This window comes from Crinia signifera, chromosome 2, assembly GCF_055691185.1.
Source record: "Crinia signifera chromosome 2, ASM5569118v1, whole genome shotgun sequence".
Lineage (NCBI taxonomy): Eukaryota > Metazoa > Chordata > Amphibia > Anura > Myobatrachidae > Crinia > Crinia signifera.
In genome coordinates, this window is record NC_139218.1 from 237,337,973 (window position 1) to 237,354,300 (window position 16,328).

General features: G+C 42.4%; 1 protein-coding gene across 1 annotated transcript in view; it reads right to left on the reverse strand.

Moving 5' to 3' along the window:
- Nucleotides 1-16,328, reverse strand: part of NXN (nucleoredoxin) — a 104,664-nt gene that overhangs the window by 39,462 nt on the left and 48,874 nt on the right. Inside the window, exon 2 of the mRNA XM_083174059.1 lies at nt 683-800. Coding sequence (XP_083030185.1) covers nt 683-800 — 118 coding nt within the window. The remainder of the gene's footprint in view (nt 1-682; nt 801-16,328) is intronic.

A 16,328-nucleotide genomic window follows, 5' to 3' on the forward strand; every position in this document is an offset into this window, starting at 1 on the left:
AGCCTGTGGTGTCATGGCATTATGCCATGACACCACAGGCTGCTCCCCCTGTATAATAATAATAATGCCATGACACCACATGCTGCTCCCCCTGTATAATATAAAAGTAATGCCATGACACCACAGGCTGCTCCCTCTGTATAATAATAATGCAATGACACCACAGGCTGCTCCCCCTGTATAATAATTTGTGTCATGGCATTACTATTGTTATATTATACAGCGGGAGCAGCCTGTGCTGTCATTGCATTATTATTATACAGCGGGAGCAGCCTGTGGTGTCATTGCATTATTATTATTATACAGCGGCCCTTTGAGGGTGACCAAACTGCTGATGCGGCCCCCGATGAATTTGAGTTTGACACCCCTGTCCTAGATAATGTGACCAATATGTCAAATGACTGTGTACCCAATATCAGAAGTAGAAGTAGGGGGATTCAGGAATAGTAAGGGGAGTCTAGTCCAGGACCCAGATGCTGATTAAAAGTGTGCCTGTATGCTTTAAATTTTAGGACCTATTTTGCAGTAGGGAATGGAATTTTAGGGTAACTAAACATTTCCCAGTAGAGGGCAGTATAGCTTTCAGAATTGTACAAGTCATTATATGATTGATCAGGAAACAGATATCATGAGAATATTAGTTATAGTAAATTAAAGTTTTTGTGTAGTGCTTGGTACTGACCTTCTGGATCATCTCTTATTAGCAAGAGACCATTTCTGCACACAATCTTCCCTGTGGCTGCCTCAATAAAGATCAGTGAGGGAATGTTGGAAATTCTATACTTGTTCCACAGTTTCAACTGGAAAAAAAAGAAAAATGACATGTAACACTGTATTTATGTATACTACATATTAAATAATTATTATTATTTCTGAGGCACCAGATCCAAAACTTGTAAAGCGTCAATACAATGGGACAGATTCTGAACTGGGAGCAAAGCAAAACAAAAAACCCCACACAGAACAAACAATGTTGCAATGGAAAGGGGCATACACACCGGGCGTTAGTAGCCCATTTTCTAAGCAACCTGTTTAGAAATTGAGCATGGATTGCTCTGTGTGGAAGTCCCATAGCAATGCGCGGCCATCACCGGCTCAGATCATGACTACATTTAGATCTATTCAAATTGCCAGTGTTTCCACCAGAGAACACTGGTTAGCACAGATCGCCCATATATGTGCGATCTAGCCACCAGAAAGCTCAAGGGCAATTTCCCTAGTATACATCGCTCAGCATATAGGGGGATATTCAATCTCCGGCGAGCACCTCCCATCGGGGAGATGCCCGCCGGGCCCTATTCAAAGCTGTCTTCCCCGACAGCATTGAGCAGGGTATCTCGGCAGAACGAGCCCGACAGCACAAGCTGTCGGGCTCGTTCTGCCGAGAACAGCCGGGAAGTGACGAGCGGCCGGCTGCAGCTCGCCTCTTCCCGGCCGCGCCCCCAACTTGCGGCCACGCCCCCTTTTCGCTCCCCGGCAGGCGGGACATTGAATCCCGCCTGCATGTTCTCGGTCGAGCTGACCGAGAACGGGACTGGGTCACGGCGGTCGAGCAAGCTCGACTGCCGTGACCCTGACAATGAATACCCCCCCATAGGCTAGGGAAAATCACCCCATGTGTATGAGACTTAAGTGGCACGTGTGTGTGTGTGTGTGTGTGTGTGTGTGTGTGTGTGTGTATATATATATATATTTATTTTATTTATTTTTATTAGTAAATTTTGTATGCAAAACAATAAAGATAAAATACAAAAAAAAAGTAGTGCATTTTCTAAGCATTATTATGAGTATGACATTGAAGAGGCACATATATATATTTAATATAATTATGTTTCTGCATGTAGCTCACAAATGCTAGGCAGCTTTATTTATTTATTATGTATTAACAGTTTCGTATATAGTGCACACATATTCCGCAGCACTTTACAGAAAATATTTAAACATTCACATCTCCCTGCCCTAGTGGAGCTTACAATCTATATTCCCTACCACATGTACACGCACACACAGACATTGCAGGGTTAATTTTTGTTAGGAGCCAAATAACCTACCAGTATATCTGCAAAATACAACAAGAGACAAACCTCAGAACTGCGCCTAAAGCAGCTATTAGAAAACACACCAATAGAAAAGGTCGCCAAACCTCTCGATATACAAATAAACAAAAGACAAAATATGATGGTTTCTCCAATGACGCACTAATCGCTTACTGTCCCCAATGTAGAAAGGATAAAGGAGTAGAAAATGAGTTTTACCTCCTCTTCTTTTCTTCCTCTCCTTATTTCCTCAAGGGCATATAAAACGTAAGCAATTGTGTGAGCATCTATTATTGATCTGTGGTTGTGGTGGAATTACATAAAGATACCTTTATGTGTGTATAACAATTGGAATGAATGTAAGCTTGATGTAAGCTATCCTTCATGTCTGCACATTATGGTGACCCTCTACCACGAAGTTTACAACACCACCCATAAGGAAGATAGAAGGAATTTTTACTCCCCATATCGGATATTATTTTACTTGTGTGAAACCTACTACACTATATTCCCTCTCTTCTCTCTCTTGGTTTTATATGCCTTTGAGGAAATAAGGAGAGGAAGAAAAGAAGAGGAGGGAAAACTCATTTTCTACTCATTTATCCTTTCTACATTGGGGGCGATTAGAGCGCCATTGGAGAAACCATCATATTGTGGGGCCAGATTCTTTTAAGTTTCAAAAGTGATAAAATGGAGAGTGATAAACAGCCAGCCAGTCAGCTCCTGTCTGACATTTTTCAAACATAGTCTGTGACATGGCAGGTAGGAGCTGATTGGCTGGCTATTTATCACTTTTCATTTTATCACTTTTGAAGCTTAGAGAATCTGGCCCTGTGTCTTTTGTTTACCAGTATATCTGTTTGAATGTGGAAGGAAACAGGGAGTACCCGCAGGAAACCCAAGAAAGTACTGGGAGAATATAGAAAATCTGCACAGTTAGGGCCATAGTGGGAATCAAACCCATGACCTCAGTGCTGTGAGGCAGTAATGCTAACCATTACACCATCCATACTATCCCGCATTACTATTGCAATGAGATTTAGATTTTAGATTGGATGCGCTCTTCTCGAAAATAAATCACTCGGGCCAGATGCACTAAGCTTCAAAAGTAATAAAATGGAGAGTGATAAACAACCAACCAATCAGCTCCTGTCTGACATTTTTCAAACACAGTCTGTTACATGGCAGGGAGGAGCTGATTGGCTGGCTGTTTATCATCTCCATGAAGTATACTGCAGCTAGCTGTATATCATCAGCTGGCTGTATATCATCTCCATGAAGTATACTGCAGCTGGCCCTCTGCACGTTATATCAGCACCACCTGCAGTGCAGCAAAGTTGACAAGGCACAAGTGGGTAATTGTACAATTGGTCTCCCATGTATGAAGTAAAAGGATGACAGGGGTCCTATCCACAGTGCTGACCATTCTGACCCCTGCAGCTAACAATATCGACAGCTGCAGTTCATGTTGCCAATACACCACAGCAGTTATATCGCTGTCTCTGGCTGTGGTGTTTGCTGGCTCTGGGCTGCATGTGAGAACTGAGCAGTGAGACATAACGCATGAGAACTAGGCTGATGCACTCTGGGCCTTATTCTAGTTCACTCTGACAAAATCCTTCTTAGATGGACAAATCCATGTGCACAGCAGGTGGGGTAGATGTTACTTGTCCAGAGAGAATTAGATTTGGGTTGGTTTTTACTTCAAAGTGAGATCTATATTGCAGTGTAAAAATAAAGCAGCCAGTATTTACCCTGCACAAAAACAAAATAACTCACCCAAATCTAATTCTCTCTGCACATTTTACATTTGTCCCCCTGCAGTGCACCTGGTTTTGTCCATCTAAGAAGAATTTTGTCAGAAAGAGTGAACTAGAATAAGGCCCTATGTGCTTTGGTGGGCAACACCAGAAAGGGGTAGTTTTCACTCCCTCAGTTGGCGCCCAAGATATTAATACATATTGGTGACACGGCTTCTTGCTTTGCCTCTATAAAGCGGAAATATCTGTGCCACTATAGTACATTTACCCAAATATTACTTGTTCTTTTGTGCTTTTCACCCGTCAGAATCAGTCTTTAAACGTGCAAACTGCTTCCTCAAGCTTTTCATGTTACAAACTATAATACGCTGTATTGTCTGTTTCATGAAGGCCTGGACACATATGGCAAATAGCTTTTACTTCTTAATGGAAAAATGTTAGCCAACTTTCTGGATATGCAAGATCCATCGAAATCAGCAGACAGAAATGGAGGTTCCTGGTGCCATGTTTTTTAAATTATTCTCTAGTACTGATTCTTGGGTATATTTTTGTTTTCCTATACAATTACATTGTAAAAAAAACATACTGTATGATATAGTACTACTCTGCTTCATATCATTAGATGTAGGAAACTATTCCAGACTAATATATTTATACCCCTTTTAGCAACCCAGCCCCCCCCTTCCCTCTTTTCCCAACACCCCCCTCCCCCCTCTTAGTCCGGAAAACACTCACTTCTGTTGTGTCTATGTATGGTTGTGTCTTATGTTACGGTGTGATTTCTGTATTTTAATCTTTATTTTAATGTACTTATTATTTTTATCTTCATTTTTATTTTTATTATTTTTACTTTATTTTTATTTTATTTTAATTTTATTATTATTATTTTTATCTTTATTTCAATTAATATTCATTTACTTATATTTATTTCCAATAATGTCTGCTTGTATCATTATTTATGCATATGCATACAACTTCCATATGGACTCTATACTCGTTTATAATTAAAAAATACCCACAGCGGTACTAGGTGGTCATAAATCAACCTAGCTACAGAGTATCGATTAGGGTCACTACAGGGACATATACTCCCAAATCACGTTACAGGCCTAACAGCAGAGGTGCCGCTGATAAAAGACACAAGACAGAGGATCTGCGGCTGCAGCGCTGATGACGCGCAGGAAGGGCGAAAGTCACCAACAGGAGGTGACGGCTGTGAGGGCGGAAGACCCAATAAACGCAGCACTAGATACAGGGACCAGATGACGTGCGAGAAGGGCGGAAGTGCACGCAGTGAAACCCAGAAATGACGGGGGGAGAGGGCAGCAACCTAACAGAGGAGACGGCATAAAAAAGCCGCATCCAAGCTAAACTGACACTCTGCAAATTTCTTCCTGACGAAGCCTGGTACACAGGTGAAACGCGTTGAAGGTACAGAGGAAAATCGGACTCCAGACTGTCTTTACACACAGCTCAGCAGGAGTGAAGTCTGCCGGCAGACGTTTCGATTTATGGTCAGTGAGCATCTGGTGATAAGGTAAAACCCTTTCCAAACCCTCCAAGACCCCCACACCTATCGTCCATACAGCGGGTATCCTGGTTTACAGGACCCTTATCATCCTCATTGCTGGACTTTATTCTTGGCACAACTCTGGCCTTTTTTAAATATAACATTTGTCCCATTAGCAGGAGCTGAATCAGGCCCCTGTGGATTTTGTACATTTTTTTTCTATGTTTTATGTTTGTATGTCTAGTTCATGTATACTGGTATTAGAAGACACCCATTTTATTTCTTTAAGTGTATCTTATAAATGATTAACGTTGTGTTATTTTGCACAAATTAATAAAAGATTTTTATTCTTTACCAAAGAGGTGTCACATGTTAATTGTTATTTAGCAGTAGGGATTGCACACTCATATCCTATTCCCTCCCCCATGGTCTTTTCTACCAAGGTGCTATTGTAGTGCACCTCAGGACATTGTGCAGCAGCCCTATCTACGGGTTGGGATCGTTTGGTCGAATGCATTATGGTCGAATGTCATTACATCGAATCCATTAGGTCGAATTGCTAAAAGGTCGACATGACTCTAGGTCGACATGGGAAAAGGTCGAAATGATTCTAGGTCGAAAGGTCATTAGTTCGACAGGTCATTAGGTCGACAAGGTTATTAGTTCGACATTGTCTAGGTCGACATTCACAAAGTCGACATGGGGTTTTTCACTGTTTTTTTACCTGAATGTCAACACAGTCGACATGGACACAGTTTAAAGTGCACTGCATCCCCTCGCATCGCTCGCTGCGCTCGCAATGCGTCGGGCACGGTGCCTCGCTACGCTCGGCACACTATTTTATTCTCCCACCACGCCCTAGTGGATGGTAGGGCATGAAATACCGCCTGTCAGCACATGTCGGCTCAAAAAACAGTGAAAAACCCCATGTCGACTTTGTGAATGTTGACCTAGACAATGTCGAACTAATGACCTTGTCGACCTAATGACCTGTCGAACTAATGACCTTTCGACCTAGAATCATTTCGACCTTTTCCCATGTCGACCTAGAGTCATGTCGACCTTTTAGCAATTCGACCTAATGGATTCGATGTAATGACATTCGACCATAATGCATTCGACCAAATGACCGCATCCCCTATCTACACACTGCAGGTACAGCGCAGTCTTATACCTTTCTATATATAATATAGTACAACACATATAAACACCTAATACATTTTTTTATGCTACACACAATACACCATGAGAATGTCTGATTTTCAATTTTGCATTTGTGGAGAAGGGAATTAAATTTTTTCATTGTGCTGCAGCGCCAGTCTAAAGTACTTGGAGCTTTTCAATTGGTTGTACTGCTGGCTGTAAGTGCCAAAGCCACCCTCCTGAGAAAGAAAGAAGAAATCCGCTTTTGGGAGATCAACAGTTGTATCGGCGTCAAATGACAAAAAAAAAAACTGTAAAAAAAAAAAACAGGCGCAATTGAATACTAAAGTCCAAATTTTTCAGCTAGCTAAAAAAAAAAAAAACACGACTAAATGAAGACCCCCCCTTAGGGGTAAATGTAATAGGTGGCATAATACAGGCATTGGCGCGTCTGCCTGATGTTTTAAAGTAGCAATATTATAGAGGGCGGAAACCAACCTTTGCAGTACACATGTTATTACATATACCCCCATAGTGTCTGGAAATTCATACATACAAAACTGCTTTTATATAAAAGACTGATAAGAGAACATTAGGGCTACAAGCCAGTAAAAGTCCGTATTTATATGATGGACTTTGTGTTATAGTTTAAAACCCAGCATGAGGTTTCCCTAGTCTGGAACATGGAATGGAAATAAGAAACACGTGTATAATGGGCAATGGCCATTGCCAAGAACTGTCAATACAACGTTTGTACTATGATCTATTTATATTCCTCACTTGAGGAGATTCACGTTGAGGGTTATTTGGTTTTATTATTTAAAGGTCTAAATATCAAGGAACCATCTATTTTGATAAACTAGCATTATGGTAGATAACTGAAGCCCCGTACACACGGGGTGACTTGAGCCCTGCGCTGAGAGAGGTGTTTAAGCATAGAGCAGTGCCGACCAGGGTTTTGCCACTGCAGCAAAACACTGCGATCTATGCAGGATGCACAGCGTATGCACAGCGAGTGTCGCTTTTGACTTTGTTGATCCCCTATACTCCAGGACACCCTTTCAGTTATAGGCTTTTGAGAAAGGGAAACTTACTATGCAGTGGATTTGTAGAATTTTTCTTGGGTTCTGCATTATGACAATTTACTAAGATTAAAACAGCATAAAACCCCCATTTAGACAATAAAGCTACCCAGATTCATACCCATTAGAAGGATATAAACCGGCAAATGATGTTCTTTCCATTGCTACAAAAGCAACTAAAAAATCACACACAAAAAATCCATTCAAGACTTTAATTTTTCTTAGACAGAATACATGTTCATCACTAGCACAATGCTTGGAGTATGAATCCCTAGGGGGAACATGTATGCAAAAAATAAAAGCAAAAGCTAAGTTTACAGTCATTTGAATTGTTACAACACAACTAAATAAATCTACACAGTTCATTTTCACAGTGAACAGCAGAGTAATATAAATCAAAAGCTCTTAAGGCCATAAAAAGTGTCTCTCCTGTATTTAATGGACTGAATACCCCATAATGGTTTATGTATGCATAGCATATCAAAATTTAGATTTGACAGCGTAAAATCCAAACTTTCACTCTGTCATCATCCATAATTAAACACTGCATTCCAATTACACACAAAACACATCCTGTCATTGCTGTATATGAACTGTAAAATATTATTTTTCTTATGCACGCCTATAAAAAATATGGGATGAGGTATCAAGAACTGCATGACCCTGTATAGGGTAATAAGGACAGTTCCCACAACTTCGCATAAAAATTCCCTTCACTGTTATTAAGCTTTCGGCCTAAAAGTACGCACATGAAAGCCGGAGTTTTCAACCTATTGTCTAAATCACGTAACAAACTGCTGTTCAGCAGCTGTTTCCAATCTGCCTCATCAGCCAAAGCTAACACAGATGAAGAATCCATTAAACAATCCTCAAGCTGGGCTTTGTACTGTCCTCAGAGATATGAAACTGCAATTTGCGTGGCACATTAACCTCCAAAGTGCTTGACATGTCAAAAGGCACTGAACGTTACCAATTACAAAGAGGCATATGATCAACACACAGACATCTGTCACATGCCTATAGGATTTTCTATCCAATCAGATTTTTATTGTGTAAAGCCAATGTTTAAGTGTTTTCATGAAGGATCTGAGCCTCTTACAAATTAAGTTTCAATCTAGCTTGTCTACAGTGTCAAGAAGGCCACTATATAAGGTGCATGACTTCCTAGGGCTGTGTTATGGTGTAGGGCAGGGGTGTCCAAACTTTTTGCGACGAGGGCCAGATTTGGTGAAGTGTAAATGTGTGGGTGCCGACCATTCAGCCTGACATTCTTTGAATCATTAATCACATCAGAATGGTCCCCCACTCTGCCCCCATGCACTCTATGTCCCCCAGCCTGCCCCTTCACTGTATTTCCCCCCCAGCCTGCCCCCATTCACTGTATGTCCCCATTCACTATATGTTCTCCACTCTGCACCCATTCACTCTGTTCCCCAGCCTGCCCCCCTTCTCTTAATGTCCATCAGTGCCTCCATTCATTGTATGTTCCCAAGCCTGACCCTCCACAGTATGACTCCCATTCACTATGTACCCCACTTTGCCCCCATTCACTGTATATCCCCCAGCCTACCCCTGCTCCCCATTCTCTGAATGGCTATCACTGCCTCCATTCACTGTTTGTCCCCCACTCTGCCCCCTCCCTTCTCTGTATGTTTCCCAGCCCCTTATGTGAGCCAGAGGAAGGAGAAGCAAAGCAGGCACTGCAAGGACAGGAGATGCTTGGGCTCCTGCTGCTGCCTTCCTCCTCTCTGCATGTTACGGGAGCAAGCTTCCCCCCACTGCAGTCACTGTGATTGTGGAGTAGGGTGATATACGATTGCAGCAGCAGGTGTAGGATGCCAAACACATCTGACTGAGGCGGCCGGCACCTCCTCACTGCAGCAGACAGCAAGGTAAAGGCGCGCTCGCTGGGGCCCCACCTTTAGTGTCCTGTGCTTCCCACATCTGATGCTCTGCCCGCTTCCATCTGGAGGCTGCAGGCCGCTTGAAATGACAGGACGGGCCGCAATTGGCCCCCGGGCCTGACTTTGGACATGCCTGGTGTAGGGTGAGTAAATGAAGGTAAGTTGCAAAAGGTGAACAAGGCAAGGAGCACAAAATAGCACAAAATAGTTATATGAGGCTACTTTGAAACTAGTGCATCCATCTAGTTTCTATGTATTAATAATTGTGGCACTGCTATGATGGTTATCCGACATCATGCACGCATGACCTCAATCTGCGAATGAAAATGCGAAAGCTTAGGAATTGAAGTGCAGTCGGAGTTTGACTGACAGGAAGCCACATTTTGGGGGTAAACACATCCCGTTTTCTGGGTGTGTCTGAAAAAATGCAGACGTGTCCAGGTGTTTTTGGGGTGGGTCTATGACATCAGCACTAACCACTTCCAGACCATTTCAGTTGCAGATTAGTAGAAGCCTCAGAACTTACGAACATTTCCTCAGACGGAAATTCTGGGAATTGATCTGCGAATTGATCTGGGAATTGATCTGCGAATGTTAGCAATTCTTTCACAATTCTGCAATGGGTGTTTATTCTCTCATTCTGCGTGGCAGCTTTTATGATCCAACCTGAATTAGCCCCCATATACAGTACACTGCTCCTCCAATTCCCTCATCTAGGCACACCTACTACTGCACTCTGCAACAAACAATCTGCCTTCATATTCCTATGCGGCTAGCTCAGATTTTTACCATAAGTCAGTATTTTTATTAGCTTATTTTTCAGGTCCCCACTTTTCAATATTGAGAAGCAGAATATTATACCCACCAAACTTCATCCTTCTTGTGCATGCACATATTTGTGCAAACCCAAATATGCTGAGAAAGTAATGTTTAATTTAAATAACAACCGTGTTAAGGATACTGGTTTGTCTTAAGACTTCACTATCCCTTAAAAGCCAAGACTCATAGGGGCTGATTCCATTGTTTTGGGCGTCTATTTTTTTCTGATCAAAACTGGACTTTTCAGTTGCCTAAACAATTTTACCCAATTGATCTGTGTTTTGGTGCCCAGGCATATGGCACCCAAAATACAGGGGTTAACTGTGTAAAAAGTCTTGCTTTGGGCATGACAACTCCTTATTTGGACACCAAAGGTGACCATGAGTTGGGCAAATTATAGCATAAACCCAAGAGTTGGGCTAATCTAACCTCTGGACATAAAGAATTTACTACATGACAAAGCTGGGTCTGCCCATGACAATGGTGCTACCTGATGTAACAATATATTGCACACTGGACATTTACACTATACAATGATTGCGCAGATTGTTCCACTATTGCACAACATACTGTATTGTATAGTATTCACCGAGTTTAGTATTGACTGATGAAACCCTTAATACTGTAAGTACAGGTAGTTGTGGTGTTACTGGTCTATACAAACAAAATGTCTACATGTGGAATTGTGAAAATGCTTATATTTGCTTTATTCAACAATCCAAATTGAGTTGTCCCACTACATTCAATACATGCGAGAGACCACCATCCATACAAGCATGTGTCATCAAAGTGAAATGCTGCTGCCTACAGAGCGCTAGAAACACCAGGCTCCTGGCTCAGGTCTGTCTCCATTCTGGGCTGGACAGTCACAGTGACGTTCTTAGGGAAAATATACTGTACATATTGTTTTTATCATTGAAAGCTTTCATTGAGTCATCTCCACTTGACATCAATGCGGTTTATTTAAAAACTGCAATTAAATCCCACAGTAGAAGGCCTTACTTTGATGCACTAACATTGCATTTGCTTGAAGAGGATTAGCATGCTTAAAATGTCATTATTTTATGAAGGATAAAAAAGTTGAGCATCAGAATTCCCTGTTTAAAAAAAAATATATATCTTGAGTATTAATTAACAAGTGTCACATTTATTAGGAAACACTGGCCAATATAGTAAAAACTTATGTTTTAGAAGAATACTAAGGAATACATTTTTGGTTATAAATTTTTGTGTATCAATTCAAAATTCACGAAAAAAAACAAACAAACTGAGAATTAATAATTAATCACAAGCTGTTTCCCCAAATATAAAACCCTCACATCCTAAGGCCTGGTACACACCAGAACGATACTGATTGTTAGTAGATCGATCTGCATCCAATCTGATCTGAGTCTGTATCCAGTTGAATGGATCTTTTACAGATCCTACCTGCAGCAGGTAGGATCTTTAAAACGACCAAACCACAGCGGTGAAGTGCATCGTATTGGAATCGGATCTAAACATGCAAAAAACATGCCCAGTCTACATCCAATTGGTTAGAATTGGATCCAGATTGATGGGATTGAGCCCTAATCGTTCTAGTGTGTATCCTACATTAGAATACATTTAAAAAATTTTTTAACTAAAAACTTTATTTATTTGTTTTAATTCCTATGTTAATCGTCTTTTACTCAATGCTACAATCTGTGCCCAAGCGAAAGGCACTGTCCTTCCCTGAAGGATCCCGTTCCTTTACTGGGAGGTAATAGAGGATGAGAGAACATGAATTCATCCCGTTATTTCAAATGTATTCAATTATGGCATATTTACATATGGTAATATTAACATTAAATATTCTGGAGGTCTGTTTCTCTTATCCAACAATTTCCTAACACAGCAAAATTCTGGATGCATCTGGTCTCAAACTGGTTACACACTAGGACAATGCTGGCATGTTCTGTCATACACACTAGTCAATCCGAAAGATATGACGTTTTGGTTCAGCCGGATTGTCGAGTGTGTACCCTCAGTCGCCAGGTCATCCGTGCTGAACGACCAACTAGGCGATATTGTCAGCAACATCATGCATGCTAATAAAGTATGGAACAGTGGGCATAATTCAGGGGACTTATTTTGTTTCTGTGCAGCGAATACTGGCTGCTTTAATTTTTACACTGCAATTTAGATTTCAAATTCAACACACCACACCCAAATTTAAAGCACCGTATAAATGGTGAGATATTGGCTATGGCCAATTTTGACTAAGCAATTTTGAGTAGATGCACAATAGATTTTGGCTAAGTAATGATAGTCTATTATCTTGTCAAAATTGCCATAACTGCACAGTCAATTTATGCTAAGCAATCTATGCTAGAAAAAATTAGGAGATTTTGGATAACCTTCTACGAAATTTGACCCTGTAGTCAAAATCTCCTGTCAAAATCTCACTGTATGTACACCCCTTTACTCTGTCTGCACAGGTTACATTTACCCCACCTGCAGTGCCCATGATTTTACCCATTTTGAGAACAAATGTGCCCCGCGATGAAGAGATCAAGTCTGAATTAGGCCAGTGATCATGCCGTACCTCATTAGGATCGCTCTCATGTGTACCCAGGGTACAATATGTTGGCCAATCATCAAGCCTGTACAGAGCTTTATTGATGGACTTGGATCCTACTTTCCTTATATTATTATATTGAAATCTCAATAAGTATAGTTTGTAACAGAGAAGGGAAAGGGGGACATGTATTAAACCCTTGCTATATTTGAGAGTTTCTATCAAGGTTCAGGATGGAAACATTCTTTAAATGAAGAGAAGTATTAGAACATGAGGACCTGCACTGAAACTGAAGGGATGTAAGTTTGTGTGAAATTTGGGGAAACATTACTGCACAGAAAGGGTAGTAGACAAGTGCAATAACCTCCTATCAAAGGTGATACAGGCTAAGGCAGGAATTCCCAAACTTTTTGGAATCACGGCACCCTGGAGTATCAGAATTTTTTTCGTGGCACCCCTAGGCCAAAATTTTCTTATTCAGTACTTTCAAAAAAATATATATTAAATTAAATAAATTGTGTTTATATGTGATCCTTAGGTCCATTTATGTTGTGAGGGACAGTATTCACTTCAGTTTGTTCTCATATTGTATGATTGGAAGCCATAAGCACTGATTTTCCCTATTACATTGACCATAAATAAAATTAATTGTTCCTGGACCACCATCCCAGGGCACCCCTGCATGTGCTCTGAGGCACCCCGGGGTGCCGCGGCACACAGTTTGGGAACCACTGGGCTAAGGGCCAGAACACTAAAAAGTGATAACATGCAAAGTGATAAATAACCAACACAGTAGAGCAGTTTAAAAATGCATGGGATAGACATAAGGTTATCTTTACAAAGAAATTAAGATCAAATAGGGTTTGAGGCAACAATTAAAAGGGACAGACTAAATGGGACAAATTATACTTGGCTTCCGTCAAATTCTATATTTGTTTTATTGTACTTAAATTGAAATAAATAGATTGTTTTATATTTTAATAAAAATCATTTAAATAAATCTCTTATCCCAGTATATAAGTTACTACTGTTCATAAGGATTTTTTTTTTTTTTAGGGTTACGGTTTTTATTTCTTTTTATATTTTATTTTCTCTCAGGTTCAAACGGTATTTTTATAGGGAGCAGCATATTCTCTTTAATTTGCTTACACAGACAGTGGACTTGACATGCACGGATTAGAATTGTTCTCTCTTTTATATATTAAAAGTAGGTACACACTAGACAATATATCACTCGTAGAGTCCATCAATGACATTCTGTCCTTACTATCTGTGGAGGTACCCATACAGTTATACGTTAGGGGCCCTTTTGACCTGATTCTTATGGATTGGGCCAAGAAATTGGGAGAAAAGTACCCAAATCGTACGTGCCTAACCTCCGATTCTGTCCGTTGGGCGGTCCCATGCGCACAGCATCAGATCCAGAAATTGCAAGTGCTGCACATAAAATTTGTAGGATCCGGCAGCACTTGCTGGGGGGACGAATAATATACATTGTATGCTAAAGGATCAAATAAGATGTATCATATGCATAGTGTTCAGGCTAGGCTGTTTTAGCAGGGCGCCAAGTCCTGCCCGATTTTTATAGGAGAAAATGTGCACTGCTAGAACACCCTGCTTGTAACCACCAATGCGCACAGCGAAGCCCCAATGGGGACGTCAGTGGGCCTGGCCTGCCCCAATGGGGACGTCAGCAGCCTGGCCCTCCCCAAATTGTGACAGCAGTGGGCCTGGCCCACCCCCTTCATGCTGCCACTGTACCCCAATGCCCTGCCACAGCCAGATCCTAGAAGGATCACTAGAATGCATTACTGCTGCAGGGAGGCCAGGTGGCTTCATGGCGGGCAGTTTCCAAGGTATTGCATGCAAGGTTTTTATTGAAGTTTTACAGGAAAGCAAAAACATGCTCGATCAGAATACAGCAACAGTATTATCAATTAACAATATTTAAATCTTTGTAAGGGAATCCTGTGTATTATAATTCATCTCTAATTAGAATAGGGAAAAGGGAGTGGAATAATCTTTATCTGAAGAACAATCACTTTAAGATGTAATTTATGCATTGACCAGGGTTCGCAAATACTCGGTATACCGCGTTTTTTACCCACTTTTGATGTGCAGGGACTCATTTTTTTTAAATGGCTGCGTCCCCTGGGGCGCGCTCCTCCCTGTATGGCGTGCGCAGTATTCTTGCATATTCTCTGTGCAGGGATACTAGTCACAGTGGTGTGATGCGGTGCGCGGAGGGCTAGACCATATAGCCGAACAGTGAGGCCAGGGCAGAGTCAGTGCAGCACGTGAGAGGAGAGTGAGACCTTCTGCTCTTCTATCTGCCGCGGAGGACACCACCCAACCCGGCTGGGAAGCAGACAGACCGTGTGGATGATACAGCTGCCAGACACCTTGCTGCCACCGTGACCGCCCGTCGCTGCCAGAAGGAAACAGCTGCCGCCGGGGAGGACATCGCGACGGATGGTAAATGCATTACACCCGCCTGCTCCAGATCGGGATCATATGTAAGTGCATTGCTGGGGAAGAGGAGTGGCTCTGTGGGACTCTAGTCTAGTGAGGTGCAGGCTGAGGTGTGCAGCATGTCGGGAGAGAGGCGCAGGTGGGAGATAACTAACTATGAGCTCTTCACAGCTGACAATATGTGAGTCAGCAGTGCAGCCGCCTCACCTCATATTGTCATCGAAGGTGACTAGTAGCACAGTCACAGCGGCACCTCATGTATTACATAATTTGTACTGCATGAATAAATTTCTGCTCCGATGCTACTAACTAATCCCGCCCCCTGACCTGCCGCCACTGTGCTCTCTGCCGTTATTACTCTGTAACGGCAGAGAGCACAGCGGCGGCAGGTCAGGGGGCGGGATTAGTTAGTAGCATCGGAGCAGAAATTTATTCACATACCTCCCAACAGTCCCGATTTTCAGGGCCTGTCCCACCCGCGGGCGGCAGTGTCCTGCGGTGTGGGGGGGCTGTTGGGAGTCCCCCCTGTCAGCTGCTAAGCAGCGGGCAATAAACGCTGTGCGCATGCGCACAGCGTCTATTCCCGTAGCCAGGGGGCTGGGGGCATGGCTAGAGGCTCACAGAGCCTCTGGGTCATTCCCCCATAGCGGCGAAATGGGGGTGTGGCCTCGCGGGAGAGCCGCAATTATAGGCCACGCCCCCGAATTAGCCCCCCCCCCCCCCCCCCCGAAAATTTCGACGCGCCTGTGGCGCGCAGCAGCATCCCGTCTGCTGGTCAAACAAAGTTGGGGGGTATGTATTCATGCAGAACAAATTATGTAATACATGAGGTGCCGCTGTGACTGTGCAACTAGTCACCTTCGATGACAAATATTAGGTGAGGCGGCTGCACTGCTGACTCACATATTGTCAGCTGTGAAGAGCTCATTGACAGCGGCCCAGCAGTAAACAAGTGTGCCCCCCCTCCCCTCACACCCACCGCCGGAACACCCCCACTGCACAGTGACCCTGCTGCCAGTACGGAATAGAGTGTACGCTTGCAACAGGGCCCTCTAACCTCCAA